The following is a 13346-nucleotide window of genomic DNA, read 5'->3' as shown; positions in this document are numbered from 1 at the left end:
AACTTATCCGTTCTTCTGCTTCATTTATTCTACTATTGATTCCTTCTAGAGAATTTTTAATTTCATTTATTGTGTTGTTCATCATCGTTTGTTTGCTCTTTAGTTCTTCTATGTCCTTGTTAAACGTTTCTTGTATTTTCTCCTTTCTATTTCCAAGATTTTGGATCATCTTCACTATCATTTCTCTGAATTCTTTTTCAGGTAGAGTGCTTATTTCCTCTTCAGTTGTTTGGTCTGGTGGGTTTTTACCTTGTTCCTTCATCTGCTGTGTGTTTCTCTGTCTTCTCATTTTGCTTAACTTACTGTGTTTGGGGTCTCCTTTTCACAGGCTGCAAGTCTGTAGTTCCCATTGTTTTTGGTGTCTGCCCCCAGTGGCTAAGGTTGGTTCAGTGAGTTGTGTAGGCTTCCTGGTGCAGGGGACTAGTGTCTGTGTTCTGATGGATGAGGCTGCATCTTGTCTTTCTGGTGGGCAAGACCACATCCAGTTGTGGATTTGGGGTTGTCTGTGACCTTATTATGATTTTAGGCAGCCTCTCTGCTAATGGGTGGGGTTGTGTTCCTGTCTTGCTAGTTGTTTGGGGTAGGGTGTCCAGCACTGTAGCTTACTGGTTTTTGAGTGGAGCTGGGTCTTAGCATTGAGATGGAGATCTCTGGGAGAGCTTTTGCTGTTTGATATTATGTGGAGCTGGGAGGTCTCTGGTGGACCAAGGTCCTGAGCTCAGCTCTCCCATGTCAGAGGCACAGACCTGACACCTGGCTGGAGCACCAAGACCCTGTCAGCCACATGGCTCAGAAGAAAAGGAGAAAAAAAGAAAGAAAGAAAGAATAAAAAGAAATAAAGTTATTAAAAAATTATAAAAAATTAAAAATTAAAATAGTAATAAAAAGAAAGAAAGAAAGAAGGCAGCAACCCAACCAGAAAACAAATCCACCAATGATAACAAGCACTAAAAACTATACTAAAAAATAAATAAATAAATAACGGACAGACAGAACCCTAGGACAAATGGTAGAACTATACAGACAAAATCACGCAAAGAAGCATACACATACACACTCACAAAAAGAGAAAAAAAGATATATATATATATATATAAAAGGAAGAGAGCAACCAAATCAATAAACAAATCTACCAATGATAATAAACTCTAAATACTAAACTAATATAAACATAGAACCAAATCCAGTCAGTCGCATCCAGCAAACCTCAAGTCTACACTTGCTCCCAAAGTCTACCACCTCAATTTTGGGATGATTTGTTGTCTATTCAGGTATTCCACAGATCCAGGGTACTTCAAGTTGATTGTGGAGATTTAATCCACTGTTCCTGAGGCTGCTGGGAAAAATTTCCCTTTCTCTTCTTTGTTCACACAGCTCCTGGGGTTCAGCTTTGGATTAGTCCTGCCTCTGTGTGTAGGTTGCCTGAGGGCATCTTTTCCTTTTGGGAAGTCTGAGTTCCTCTGCCAGCATTCAGTAAGTGTTCTGTAGGAGTTGTTCCACATGTAGATGTATTTGTGATGTATCTGTGGGGAGGAAGGTGATCTCCACATCTTACTCCTCTGCCATCTTGAAGGTCTCCACCATAAACTTTTCTATAGGACATAATATTTGAATTAAACAAAACTATGCCTAAAAAAGATGAAAGAAATATATCAAAATGTCACACCTGAAAGATTTGTTGTTTTAGTTTTCCCTCTACTGTCTAAATTTTCTTTAATGAATACACCATTTTATAATGAAACCAAAAACCTAATGCTCTCTTTTGATGACATGCTTCTATTTTAGCCTGCAACCAAATCAGTCAAATCGATTGCCCTTTTCTTCAAAACAAACAAACAGATAATTGACTAATAAAATCCATTTGCGGGCTTCCCTGGTGGCGCAGTGGTTGAGAGTCCGCCTGCCGATGCAGGGGACACGAGTTCGTGCCCCGGTCTGGGAGGATCCCACATGCCGTGGAGTGGCTGGGCCTGTGAGCCATGGCCGCTGAGGCTGCGCGTCCGGAGCCTGTGCTCCGCAACGGGAGAGGCCACAACAGTGAGAGGACCGCATACCGCAAAAAAAAAAAAAAAAAAAATCCATTTTCCAGCACTGGCGATGCTGTTGATAAATAAATGAAACCTTTTATAAATGGAGATAATTAAAAATAAGCTGAATATAATTAGGAACATCAACAATATCAAGAAATAACTTCCATTTCTGGTTGTGATGTACAGGGTCACAGCAAGCCAGTCTTCCTTCTGAAACCACTAGACAACTTTGGCTAAATTATAAAACTCTTAGTTTGAAGGAATCAGCTAACTGTGGGAGAAAAATAAAAAGTAGGTTACAGCATCAAAATAAAGGCTCATTAAGTCAGAGAGATAGTCCACATGATCATTCACACATGGTGACATCACCTTTCAGAAGTACAAACAATGCTGACAAATGTGAAACTGCATAAAATCATACCCATGCATGTTTATTGATTCAAGGAATAGGTGAAGGAGCCCAATTCTTCTCCATGGGTTTGGGCATTTGCATTCTCACAAGTGTATAAAATGTGTTTTCGTAAGAGATTGCTTGAGGAAGTGTCTTAGACTGTTTTACAAACTACATCCATGCTGTACAAATTTTCATTCCTTTTTCTTGAATGTAACTGAGTATTCCTCCACATGTTTAAAGGATGATTTTCCTCCCTTTCCTGTGAACTGTTCCTTAATCTGTTTGTCTCATTTTTCTAATTTTATTTTAGATTTTTCCTTCATAGTTAAAAAACATCTTATTCATAATGTAAAATAACAGGTTAGCTGAGATATGACATATTTTTTCCAACTTCATCAATGCTAGCTTAACTTTACCTTGGTTGCATGTTCATTTCCACTAAGTAGAATTACCTATTTTTATGTAGTTGATTTTTAAAATTTTTGTATCCTCAATTCTAATTTTGAGCCAAAGTTAATCTTTCCTTGCATCAAAATTATACAAACTAATTTAGAATGCTTTCATTACTTCACTTTGAATACAATATTTAAACCTATGCATCATTTGAAATTTTCCTGTTTTAGTGTGAAATGAAATATTAATAGAAATATATAATTTTTACTCAAAGGGTACTGTGCAATGCCAATAACAATAAAGTCTATATTTTGCAAACTTGTTATGCTATCTTGGTATTGGATGATACATTTGAGTCTTTTTTTCTGAATTTTCTATCCTATGGTATCAGAATATCTCTCTATTCATGCATAGTACTACACTGTGCTAATTATGAGGCTTTAGAACTCCTTTCCAGCACAGCTACATTTTGGATGTGCATGTGCAAGTAGCTCAGGCCTGGGGGGCTTCTCTCATGACCCACTCCTCACTCACCTTCCGTGTTCTCTGCCATGTGTCCCCTGACACTTTGTAATTACTTTGAGTCACTCTCTCTTATCACACTACCATCAGAGTCCCTTCTCTTGAAAATATTTTCTCTTTGTAATCATAAACCCTTAAAAGCCACTAGTTACAAAATAACAGGAAGCAAATCTTATTTTTGACAGGAGGAACTGGATCCAAGCCAACATTCTTAAACTAAATGCTGGAAATAATTGTCTTTCCCAGAATTGAAGCCCAGAAGACACAGACTATGTTGCTGGCATCTTTCCCATTATCTCATTTGGGAAATTCAAGTATTTTATTTTATTCTACATGAAGTTTGATATTATTTTCTCTTAACACTGCATACACACTAGAAATGAAATTGAGAAAAGGTAATAAAATGCTACATTAAAAAGAAAACTCTTCCTCCTATTAATATGAGCAGGGGTTCTAAAATTAATTTTTTAATCTAGGTATAATAATCTAACAGTTATCTCTCAGGTTTCCCTGGTGCTCATATAGGAATCAATAACATAAGATTTAGAGATTAAAATTGTACTTATTATCAGGGCATTTACAGCTATTACATGTGCAGAACAGTGAATACTGATTAAGAAATCTATTTTAGAGGAGAATGTAAGAAAAACGTGCTCAGGAAATTGTGATGCAAGCTCAGTTTAATTGCATAGAGGCTCACTATGGAGTGTTCATAATAGAACATGAATTGGGTGTGTGTCAGTATTGGATGATCTCCAGTTATGTTGCTCAGCGTCCTATTCAAGTCTAAGAAATAAAAATGTGCTGTGCACTCTACCCATGGAGAGACTGAAGTGAAAGTATTATAGGTAGAGTGAGAGCTAGCTGGGAAAAATAAAATAAAACAAACCATAGAGTGCCAAATGATGCTTTTAACTGGAAATGTAATGGTATCTGGCCAAAGAGGTCCCATGGGGTAGAGAAACTATTAAGAAGCCCTTCATTTTTGGAAAGAACAGAATAGTTTAAAGGTAAGTTGAATGTCTTTGATTAAGTAACTGATTTCAGCTCAAGTATTATAAATATTTAAACCCTCTTCAGTGAGAAAATAATCAGCATAAAGTCAAATAAGTATGGTAAATATGAACTATTTTATACTCTTATAAGCTTCAGTTCTTAATTTTTATTAAAATTAATATTTAATATAGCAAATGTGTCATGTTAAAGTATCTCCATATATTTATGATTCCATTAAATATAATTTATATTTAAATAAAATATTAAATAATGATATTAAATTATTTTGAAATACAAAAACTTGAATCTGATATATTTTGTGTAAGTATAATGAATAATAATGGAGATAAGCTTGGTTTTGAGGCAAGATATTATAAAAAGCATTTTTAAGTTAATTATAGACCTGATGATATATTTTTTTCCACAGGTTTAATGGGTTTAATAAGTTTACCCCTTCAGTTCCTATTTGCAGCACCCAATATTCCTTTGAAATACCAGACAGACCCAGCAGTGGCCAACAATATAGTTCAGACCTCCAGAGTTTAAAAGTTCAGGTTCTCTGCGCATTCTGTGTTGCAGTGGCACTTGTCCAAAATTGGTACCTCCCTATAGCTGGGGGAGCTTTAAATGTACCAGTGAAAAAAGCTTTTTCCCCTTCAAGGGGAAGAAAGAAAACCACTCCTCAAAACCCAGAAGATCTGGCTGTGAGGTCTTTCCTCCCGTCCCATCTCTTCAGGCTTGTTTTTTCTGCAGTGGAGCAAGAGACCAAATCTAGCCTGAGTTACAAGAAACAAGACAGTGATGGCTATAACGGGAGTGACCAGGAGCAGCAGAGTCTCCTTTACTTCCCACGTCCAATATATGTGCTTCACAGAAAAACCAAAACAACAGGTCCACAAAATACAACAACTAGAATTACAAAAATCCATTCATCCAAGGACGGTGGAAGGCAGGAAGGGGAGGTGGGAGGATAAATGGCACAGGGAGAAAAAGTATTCAACTCAGTCCAGGCACGGGGGCTGGCAAATGCTAGAAAAGAGCTGCAGAAAAACCTGTGGTCCTTTCAGACTCACCGGTGTTTAAAATCCATACTGGTGTCAGGACGATTCTGCCTTACGTGCACCAGAGACAAAAATCCCGATTCCTCAGAGAGAAGGGAATATGCACAGGGCCCTTGGCAGAGTGGGTCCTGCCTTCCCTGGTCAGGGAGGTGAACAAGAAAAAGAGCTGACGCGGCATCCTTCCAATCCCACCCATCCCCTCTGGGTGGCAGGCGACTCAGTGGCCCTCAGCAGCCTTCAGTTTGGCAGGAGGTGGGTGTGGTGAGGGGAACTTCTCTGCAGAAGTTGAACTACTCAGGGCAGACTGCAGGTAGACCGTCTTGTGGAAGAGTCTGTTGCTTAAGAAAACCACCAAGGAGAAGAGGCGCAATTGGAAAAGGTATGCTTTGCCAGGGGTCTTTGCTTCATTGGCGCTGATAATGAATAAAGGAAAGAGGATAGAGAATAGGCAGCCACTGACAATGTAGGAGGACTGCATTGCTGTGAGGAAAGCCAAGGGCAGACCAAATCCAAAGTAGTAAGGCCAATTCCTTTCTATGTTTGACAGTCGCTGGTGCATTTCAATTCCTTTATTGAACCAACGATATTCGAAGCAGTACAGTGAGTAGAGAAGAGACATATGCAGGAGACTAACCAGCTGACCAACAAGATGGATGGGAAAGAGACTCACAAACATCCCCTGAAACCAAATTGCATTCACAACTTTGCTAAGCACAAACAGGGGGAGCACCCAAAGAGCACTGAAAATTGACATGAGGAAAAACTCGAGCCACGACCAAACATCCCCATGTAGTGACGGATCACCAATAATTTGGGCCGTTACTGACTGAAGCACGGGAATAAACACTCGATAAAACAAAAGGAGACTGAACCAGAATACTCCACCATTCCAAGCGCAGCACTGAAAAATTCTACTAACAATACGTGGTTCACTCTCTTGCTTCCTGTCTATACTCTGGGCTCTCCTCTGAGCCAGGACACTGCTTGCCCTTCTTCGACGCTGCTCCTCTCTCTTTTGTTGAATTCGAGCATCTAGCTTTGAGATGGTACAAATTCCCCAGATGGAGTCTTTGATTCCCCTGGCAAGGTCCTGCAGAAAGGTTTTGACACTGTCAGCCATCTCTTCACCGTGATGATATTTTTAAAAATAGATTTAATATAAAATGATCTAGTTAATACAATTCCAACTTTGGGGGAGTTCAAGGAACATTTATTTTAAAGGTAAAAATAAATGTTTTTAAATTTAAAATGTATGAAATAATGAAATAATTTTCAGTTCAATGATTTCTAAATTAGTTACAGGGTTTAATTTGCTAATTTATACTAAATGTACAGATGTAGCTGAAATACATAAATATGTTGATATGACCAACATCAAACTGATTTGGAATATTGTCATATACCCCCTTAATCATTTGGATTTTTCCAGGGAATGGAGACTTGAGTTTAAAAATAGCAATATTAGAACATTAAGATTTATTTTCTTTAATTAATAAGTACTTAAACATTTATAAGAAAGATGTATAATATAGACAATTTAGTGAGTGCACAGAGTAAATATTTGCTTTTTCTACTTTTTCCGCTACTGAGAATAACATACACAAATTTTACGTGTTTCATGGTATACGTTGATAATTTAAGTATCAAAAAATTGGACTTATACAATTAGAAATTATAATTTATTTAGCACTGTAAGTGATTATACTCATGTAATAAGAACAAAATTATTTAAATTAAATGTAGCCATTCTTAAAAGTGATACATAAAGATTGGATTTTTTTATTCTCTCGTGTATTAATTCTTTTCTCCCTTTTAAGAGTGATGATTTCATTTAAACACCGTCTACTGCTTTAGTTCATCAAAGCATCAAATACTAAGTACCATATTGAGTGTACCGTAATTTTTGGGGTCTATATTGATCCCAAATAGGAAAATAGTCACTGCCCTTACCCCCCAAATAACTTAGTGCCGGTTAAAAAAAAAAAGTGAACAAAATGAATTGGCCAAATTGCAACACTAAAGCCTTAATGGTGATGCATACTATAGGTATTAGATTTCAGAGTAAAGATAATATTACAAAAAAAATTTTGTCAAAAAATTCATGGAGAATTTGCAACTTGAGAGTTGAATTGTTTGGGAATTTCATAACACTTGATGATTGCATTAAATCACACTCCATTCCCTAGTAATCACATGATACAAAGAAAAGCTAATTACAGAGTATTGTTTCAAGTTGTGTAGAACTCTGATTAAAATTCAGAAGAATAAAACTTAGTTTTTCATTGTAATAATAATAACTAGCACTTATATAGACCTTTATAAGTGCCAGAGCTTCTACAAGTTGTTTCACATACATTAAATGATTTAGTTCACAGAACAATCCGGGTGTTGGAACAACAGCTGGCTCACTTTTAGCTGCGAGGACTGTGGTCCTGAGAGATTGTGTACCTTGCAGGAACTCACACAACTAGCAGATGATAATTCAAGTCAGTCCATCCAGGGAGGACTGTGCTCCTTACTCATGATTCTCTACCTATGCTAAATTTGGTGGACAATGTGCATTCCCACCAGGATGCAGAGATAAAGACAGGCTGGGGCAAGTGGTGAGACAAGAGATGCCCAGGGTGAAATATGGAAGGGAAGACCCATGTGAAAAGCCGTGCAAGTGCAGGATCAACCCTGAGTAGGACTGAGAGCCTCTGAAATTTTCCTAAGTTCTTCACTCTCCTAACTCTAGACCTGGCTCTGATGAAAGGGAGGAATGGAAAATAATGACTACCAACATGTGACCCAATAATCCTATTAAATACAGTTTTGCTAGGTTATGTGCTATAAACCTGGAGAGTACAAAGAATGTAATATAATTGTAGTTATAATTATATAACCTAACTAATAAATAATCAGTTTAAATTTGATAGGTCATAATTTTATCAATATTATCTCATTCAGTGCTCACAAATGAGCAAGTAACTCTAATTGCTTAATATCACATGAATAAACTATCAAGGAAATAGAACTTGAACCTAAGGGGAAAAAAGCACTGGCTTCCAATCACAAAACTATGTGCAATTGGTCAAATTATCCACCTTCAGTGAGTCTCAATATCCTTATCTCTAAAGACGAGTGAGGTTAGAAATGGTTAATAAAGAATTTTTTTTTGAGGATCAACAAATGTAGTGATCGTGCACACAGCACACAGGGTAATACGAAATAGCCAACATTTTTGTCCCTCTGTCCACATACACACAAAGGTAATGAACACCTTCCATGCTGTCCTTATTTTCCCAGGTTTAAACACTTTTAGTGTTTCTATCTGTGTCTATGTTCTCATGTTAATTTTTCTGAATAAAAACTATGCTTTCCACTTATTACCCTATCAAAAGATATTTAATTCTCAAGAGGACAATAACCATGCTAACAATATTTTAACTGTCTAATAGTATGAACTGAAAAATAGTAACACGTATGCTCAAGATCAAGTGATGAGAGGGGAATGAAGGATTCAAATAGGTAGTTGAAAACGTGTGAGAAAAGATACTTTATGATATAGAGATACTGAGTGGGAAATGTATAGAGAAGTATGATAGGATTGTCTAGAAGTGAAATTAATTAAATGTATGATGCTAAGGCAAAACTCTGGGTCTTCTTCACATTTGTCAATGATGTTCTAGTGACTGTGCTGAGTAGGGAAAAAATTGTTTACCCTGGGCTGTATTCAGAAAGTATATGGAATGGCTCTGAAGGAAATTTCAGTGGAGCTTTTACAGTGATAACCTATGGGGTCAAAACTGGAAAGTGGGAAATACATATATAGTAACATTCTCAAATCAGAAACAATTGCGGTGATCATGAAAGCCAGTCTAGTCATCCTGAGACAAACTGAAGAACAAGAAATGTCAGGGAAGGAAAAGTGAAAGCACAGGCTAAATTTCCTCTTTCAACAGATAAAGCACCAAAAAAAAAAAAAGAAAGAAAGAAAGAAAGAAAAAAGAAAACAACAGCAACAACAACAAAAACACCAGAAGAAAATCTAACTAGATTGATGGAATTTCTTCTCTTGGACTTTGTTGATGTTCCCCATCTCCAGTGGTTTCTATTTGGATTGTCCTTAGTCACATGTATCATTATGCTGATGGGCAATAGCACCATAATTCTAATGACAAAAGTGGGTCTTGACCCACAGATCCCCATGTATTCTTTCCTTGGCAATTTTTCCCTCTTGGAAATCACTATGGATTTGTTACCTTTCTCACAATGCTCATGAATCCTGGGAGTCAAAGCAAACATTTTTTTTTTTTAGTTTAGTCATGTAAACCTTTGAACCTTAGTTTCTTCATCTATAATATAGCATGAGGACATCAACACAATTCAATAATATGTTATTGCAAGCAGTTTACTAGCACAAGTGTAGCTTGGTTAGAATGATTTTTGTTTTCCGTTTTCCCAGATATTATTTAAAGCTATAATATGCTAATCACCTTTCTTTTTAAATTCCAATAGTTTCCAAGTATATCTCAATACAGGAGAAAGTTGAGTCTCTGTGTGTCTCATTAATTATAGACTAAACTGTACTTGCTTACATGCCCTCTAGCTAAAATATATATTCTCTGCTTTTGATATTTTTGACAACTGTCTATTAACCATATTTTAAATAATTTATAGTTTTCAATTTTGATTTTTCATGTGTTTCAATTTAGATACATTATTAAAATAATAATTTTTAAATGCAAATGACCGATGGCACATAGCAGGACATTTAAGAATAGATTTACTTGGCAGAGTTTCAGAAATCATATCATCAATGTATTTCCTTCAAGTTTGTCATTATTAATTAAACAACCAATAGGTAAAAAACATTGTCAAACCTAAGTTTCAAGTTTGCATAAGATAAATAAAAGTTCTTACTTTATAATGCCTGATGGCCATGATGTTTATTTTGATAGATAATGGCAATCAGAATGGTCTCAAATAAAGTGTATGCACAAATAGTTAAGAATTATAGCTGCATGATATGGAAGGGAAGGCATGCCTTATTCTTGGGAAAGGTCTAATGGAAGAGTTGAGAAATTCCTGAAAAATACATTACAAAGTTTGGTGGTGCCCTACCACTGAGAAAGTGGGATGCAAACGTCTCTGCCTCAGAATTCTGTTTGTTAATATGAGGAGTAAAATGGATTGATTTTGTTCTGCACACAAGCAGATCAAAAATGAAAACACATAATTCTCAAACACATCACTTTCATTTAAAGTCAAACCTACAGGGCTTCCCTGGTGGCGCAGTGGTTGAGAGTCCGCCTGCCGTTGCAGGGGACACGGGTTCGTGCCCCGGTCCAGGAAGACCCTACATGCCACAGAGCGGCTGGGCCCGTGAGCCATGGCCACTGAGCCTGCACGTCCGGAGCCTGTGCTCCGCAACGGGAGAGGCCACAACAGTGAGAGGCCCGTGTACCGCAAAAAAAAAAAAAAAAAAAAAAAAATCAATAAAGTTAAACCTAGAATTAGATATTATGTTTTTATATTTAGAATTTAGCGTACATCTTCTCCATTAAACTTCAGCTGTGTTGAGTCCAGTACATAAAATGCTAAACATTAATAGAGAATAGAAATCTTATGTACTAATTCTCCCAAATCCCTTTAACTAATAGAATTACAAAACAAGCCCCAAAACAGAAATGTCTAATTGTAACTATTTTCACAGATGGAACCCCAAAAAGACCTAGTGGATGTGAATTTCACTTCAGTGATGGAATTTGTTCTTTTGGGATTTTCTGATATTCCCAGTCTCCAGATGTTTCTTTTTGTGATGTTTCTGTTTATCTATGTGGTAACTCTGATGGGAAATGGCATCATCATTCTCATAACCAGGACTGACCAGACTCTCCAGACTGCCATGTATTTTTTCCTCAGTAACTTTTCCTTTTTGGAAATCTGTTATGTGTCTGTCACTCTTCCTAGAATGCTCATAAACCTTTGGACTCAGAAAAGGCACATTTCTTTGTCTGCTTGTGCAACACAAATGAGTTGTGTCCTTATATTTGGAAACATAGAGTGCCTGCTTCTTACAGTGATGGCCTATGACCACTACGTGGCCATCTGTAACCCTCTGCACTATCCTCTAGTCATGAACCACAAAGTATGTGTCCAGCTGGTGGCTGCCTGCTGGATCACTGGAGTTCCAGTTGAGATAGGGCAAAAATGCCAGATTTTCTCTCTGCCCTTTTGTAGATCCAACCAAATCAATCACTACTTCTGTGACATCCCCCCAATACTAAAGCTGGCTTGTGGGGACACTTTTCTGAATGAGATGATGGTCTTTACAGTTGCTGTGCTGTTTGTCATGATCCCTTTTCTGTTGATTCTTGACTCCTACATTAAAATCACCTCCACCCTCCTGAAGTTGCCACTGGCAATAGGAAGAGCAAAGGCCTTCTCCACCTGTTCCTCTCATGTCATGGTTGTGACTTTATTTTTTGGATCTGGAATCATTACATATTTACGACCTAAATCCAAAAATTCCTCCAGAACAGACAAGTTTTTCTCTCTTTTCTATACCATTGTCACCCCAATGTTTAACCCCCTGATATACACCCTGAGAAATAAGGAAGTCCTGATGGCGTTGAGAAAATTGTTACCTTAATGTAAAGCATTAGCTGCTTGATTTGAACTCATTTTCTGTTCTCCTGTTTAATTCTGCCATTGTATAATCAGATATGAATGTTTAGTTTGTTTTTTCTACATTACTATAGATTTATCATATTTATTCATACCTGAGCTTATTGCTTTATGCTGGATTTTCTGATATCAGGAAATCCACAGGGTGTCTTGCTGATAAGAAACTATGTATTTAGGGCTTCCCTGGTGGCGCAGTGGTTGAGAGTCCGCCTGCCGATGCAGGGGACACAGGTTCGTGCCCCGGTCCAGGAAGATCCCACATGCCGCGGAGCGGCTGGGCCCGTGAGCCATGGCCGCTGAGCCTGCACGTCCGGAGCCTGTGCTCCGCAACGGGAGAGGCCTCTCAACAGTGAGAGGCCCGCGTACCGCAAAAAAAAAAAAAAAAAAGAAAAAAGAAACTATGTATTTAGCCAATCTCATATTCAGTTCACAAATTTACTGGAGATTTGAGACTTTTTATGGGAAAATACATTATCACTTACCTAGTAATTGATGTAATATACCTTTTCTCCTCAACCCATAATGAATACTTTTTTTACTTTCCTCTTTAGATAACTGTCATTCACTTCTTTTTTCCTATCATAATGTATTTAGATAATAAAGATGGTAAGCCTTTGGAGACCTTTTGTTAAATATCTATGTGCTTATAATTTTAGATATTTTACCTTTCAGCAAACTTATCTTGATTCTTTATGAGTTACAGAACACCTAAGTAAAGATTAGAAACAGAAATTCTGCATAACGACACTTCAAATTTGGCCGTGTGGCAATAAATTGTTTACCCCCTGCTTCTCTCTGAATTCTTCTTTGTAGACATGCTTTGTTGATATAACCAAATCATGTTACTGGCATCTCAATAATTTGTTGCCTTACTAATGTGAAAAACATGAATTCATGTTTGCTTTTCAGAGATATAATATGTATGGGATTGAACGAATTTGTCCTCATATAGATTCACCCATTCTTTAAGATTTCCTGACTTATTTTTTATTCTTTTGGTTTGAGCATATAGTTGAAATTAAAATAAAAATGCTTGGGGGGCTTCCCTGGTGGCGCAGTGGTTGAGAGTCCGCCTGCCGATGCAGGGGACACGGGTTCGTGCCCCGATCCCGGAAGATCCCACATGCCGCGGAGCGGCTGGGCCCGCGAGCCATGGCCGCGGAGCCTGTGTGTCCGGAGCCTGTGCTCCGCAACGGGAGAGGCCACAGCAGTGAGAGGCCCGCGTACAGAAAAAAAAAAAAAAAAAAAATGCTTGGGGTATTTATTTGCCCAAGTTTT

At 37.5% G+C, this 13346-nt stretch overlaps 2 protein-coding genes across 3 annotated transcripts; one reads left to right on the top strand and one right to left on the bottom strand.

The window, feature by feature from the left end:
• Positions 1 to 4763: 4763 nt before the first annotated feature.
• Positions 4764 to 6520, bottom strand: LOC308619638 (etoposide-induced protein 2.4 homolog). 2 transcript variants are annotated; one of them, XM_081238655.1, is made up of 2 exons: positions 5964 to 6520; positions 5607 to 5851 (listed from the first exon to the last, which is right to left on the bottom strand). In XM_081238655.1, the coding sequence occupies exons 1-2, from the start codon at positions 6514 to 6516 to the stop codon at positions 5736 to 5738; spliced, it is 669 nt and encodes a 222-aa protein (XP_081094781.1). In that variant the 5' UTR covers positions 6517 to 6520; the 3' UTR covers positions 5607 to 5735. The 2 variants fall into 2 exon arrangements, with proteins under 2 accessions (XP_081094780.1, XP_081094781.1); XM_081238654.1 differs by having other exon boundaries at positions 4764 to 6520.
• Positions 6521 to 11094: 4574 nt separating this feature from the next.
• On the top strand, positions 11095 to 12033 carry LOC308619635 (olfactory receptor 10AG1-like; the record flags this gene model as incomplete). Its single annotated transcript, XM_081238652.1, has 1 exon — positions 11095 to 12033. One exon carries the CDS (start codon positions 11095 to 11097, stop codon positions 12031 to 12033), a length of 939 nt encoding a protein of 312 aa, XP_081094778.1.
• Between the last annotated feature and the right edge of the window lie 1313 nt (positions 12034 to 13346).

Source organism: Mesoplodon bidens, assembly GCF_964165515.1.
Source record: "Mesoplodon bidens genome assembly, chromosome: 7".
Classification (NCBI taxonomy): Eukaryota; Metazoa; Chordata; class Mammalia; order Artiodactyla; family Ziphiidae; genus Mesoplodon; species Mesoplodon bidens.
Note: the sequence above shows the minus strand (reverse complement) of the source record. Positions and strands in the feature narration are given on the sequence as shown.

Coding starts and splice junctions, on each gene's coding strand:
- LOC308619638 (XM_081238654.1), bottom strand. CDS start 6,516: ATGGCTGACAGTGTCAAAACCTTTCTGCAGGACCTTGCCAGGGGAATC.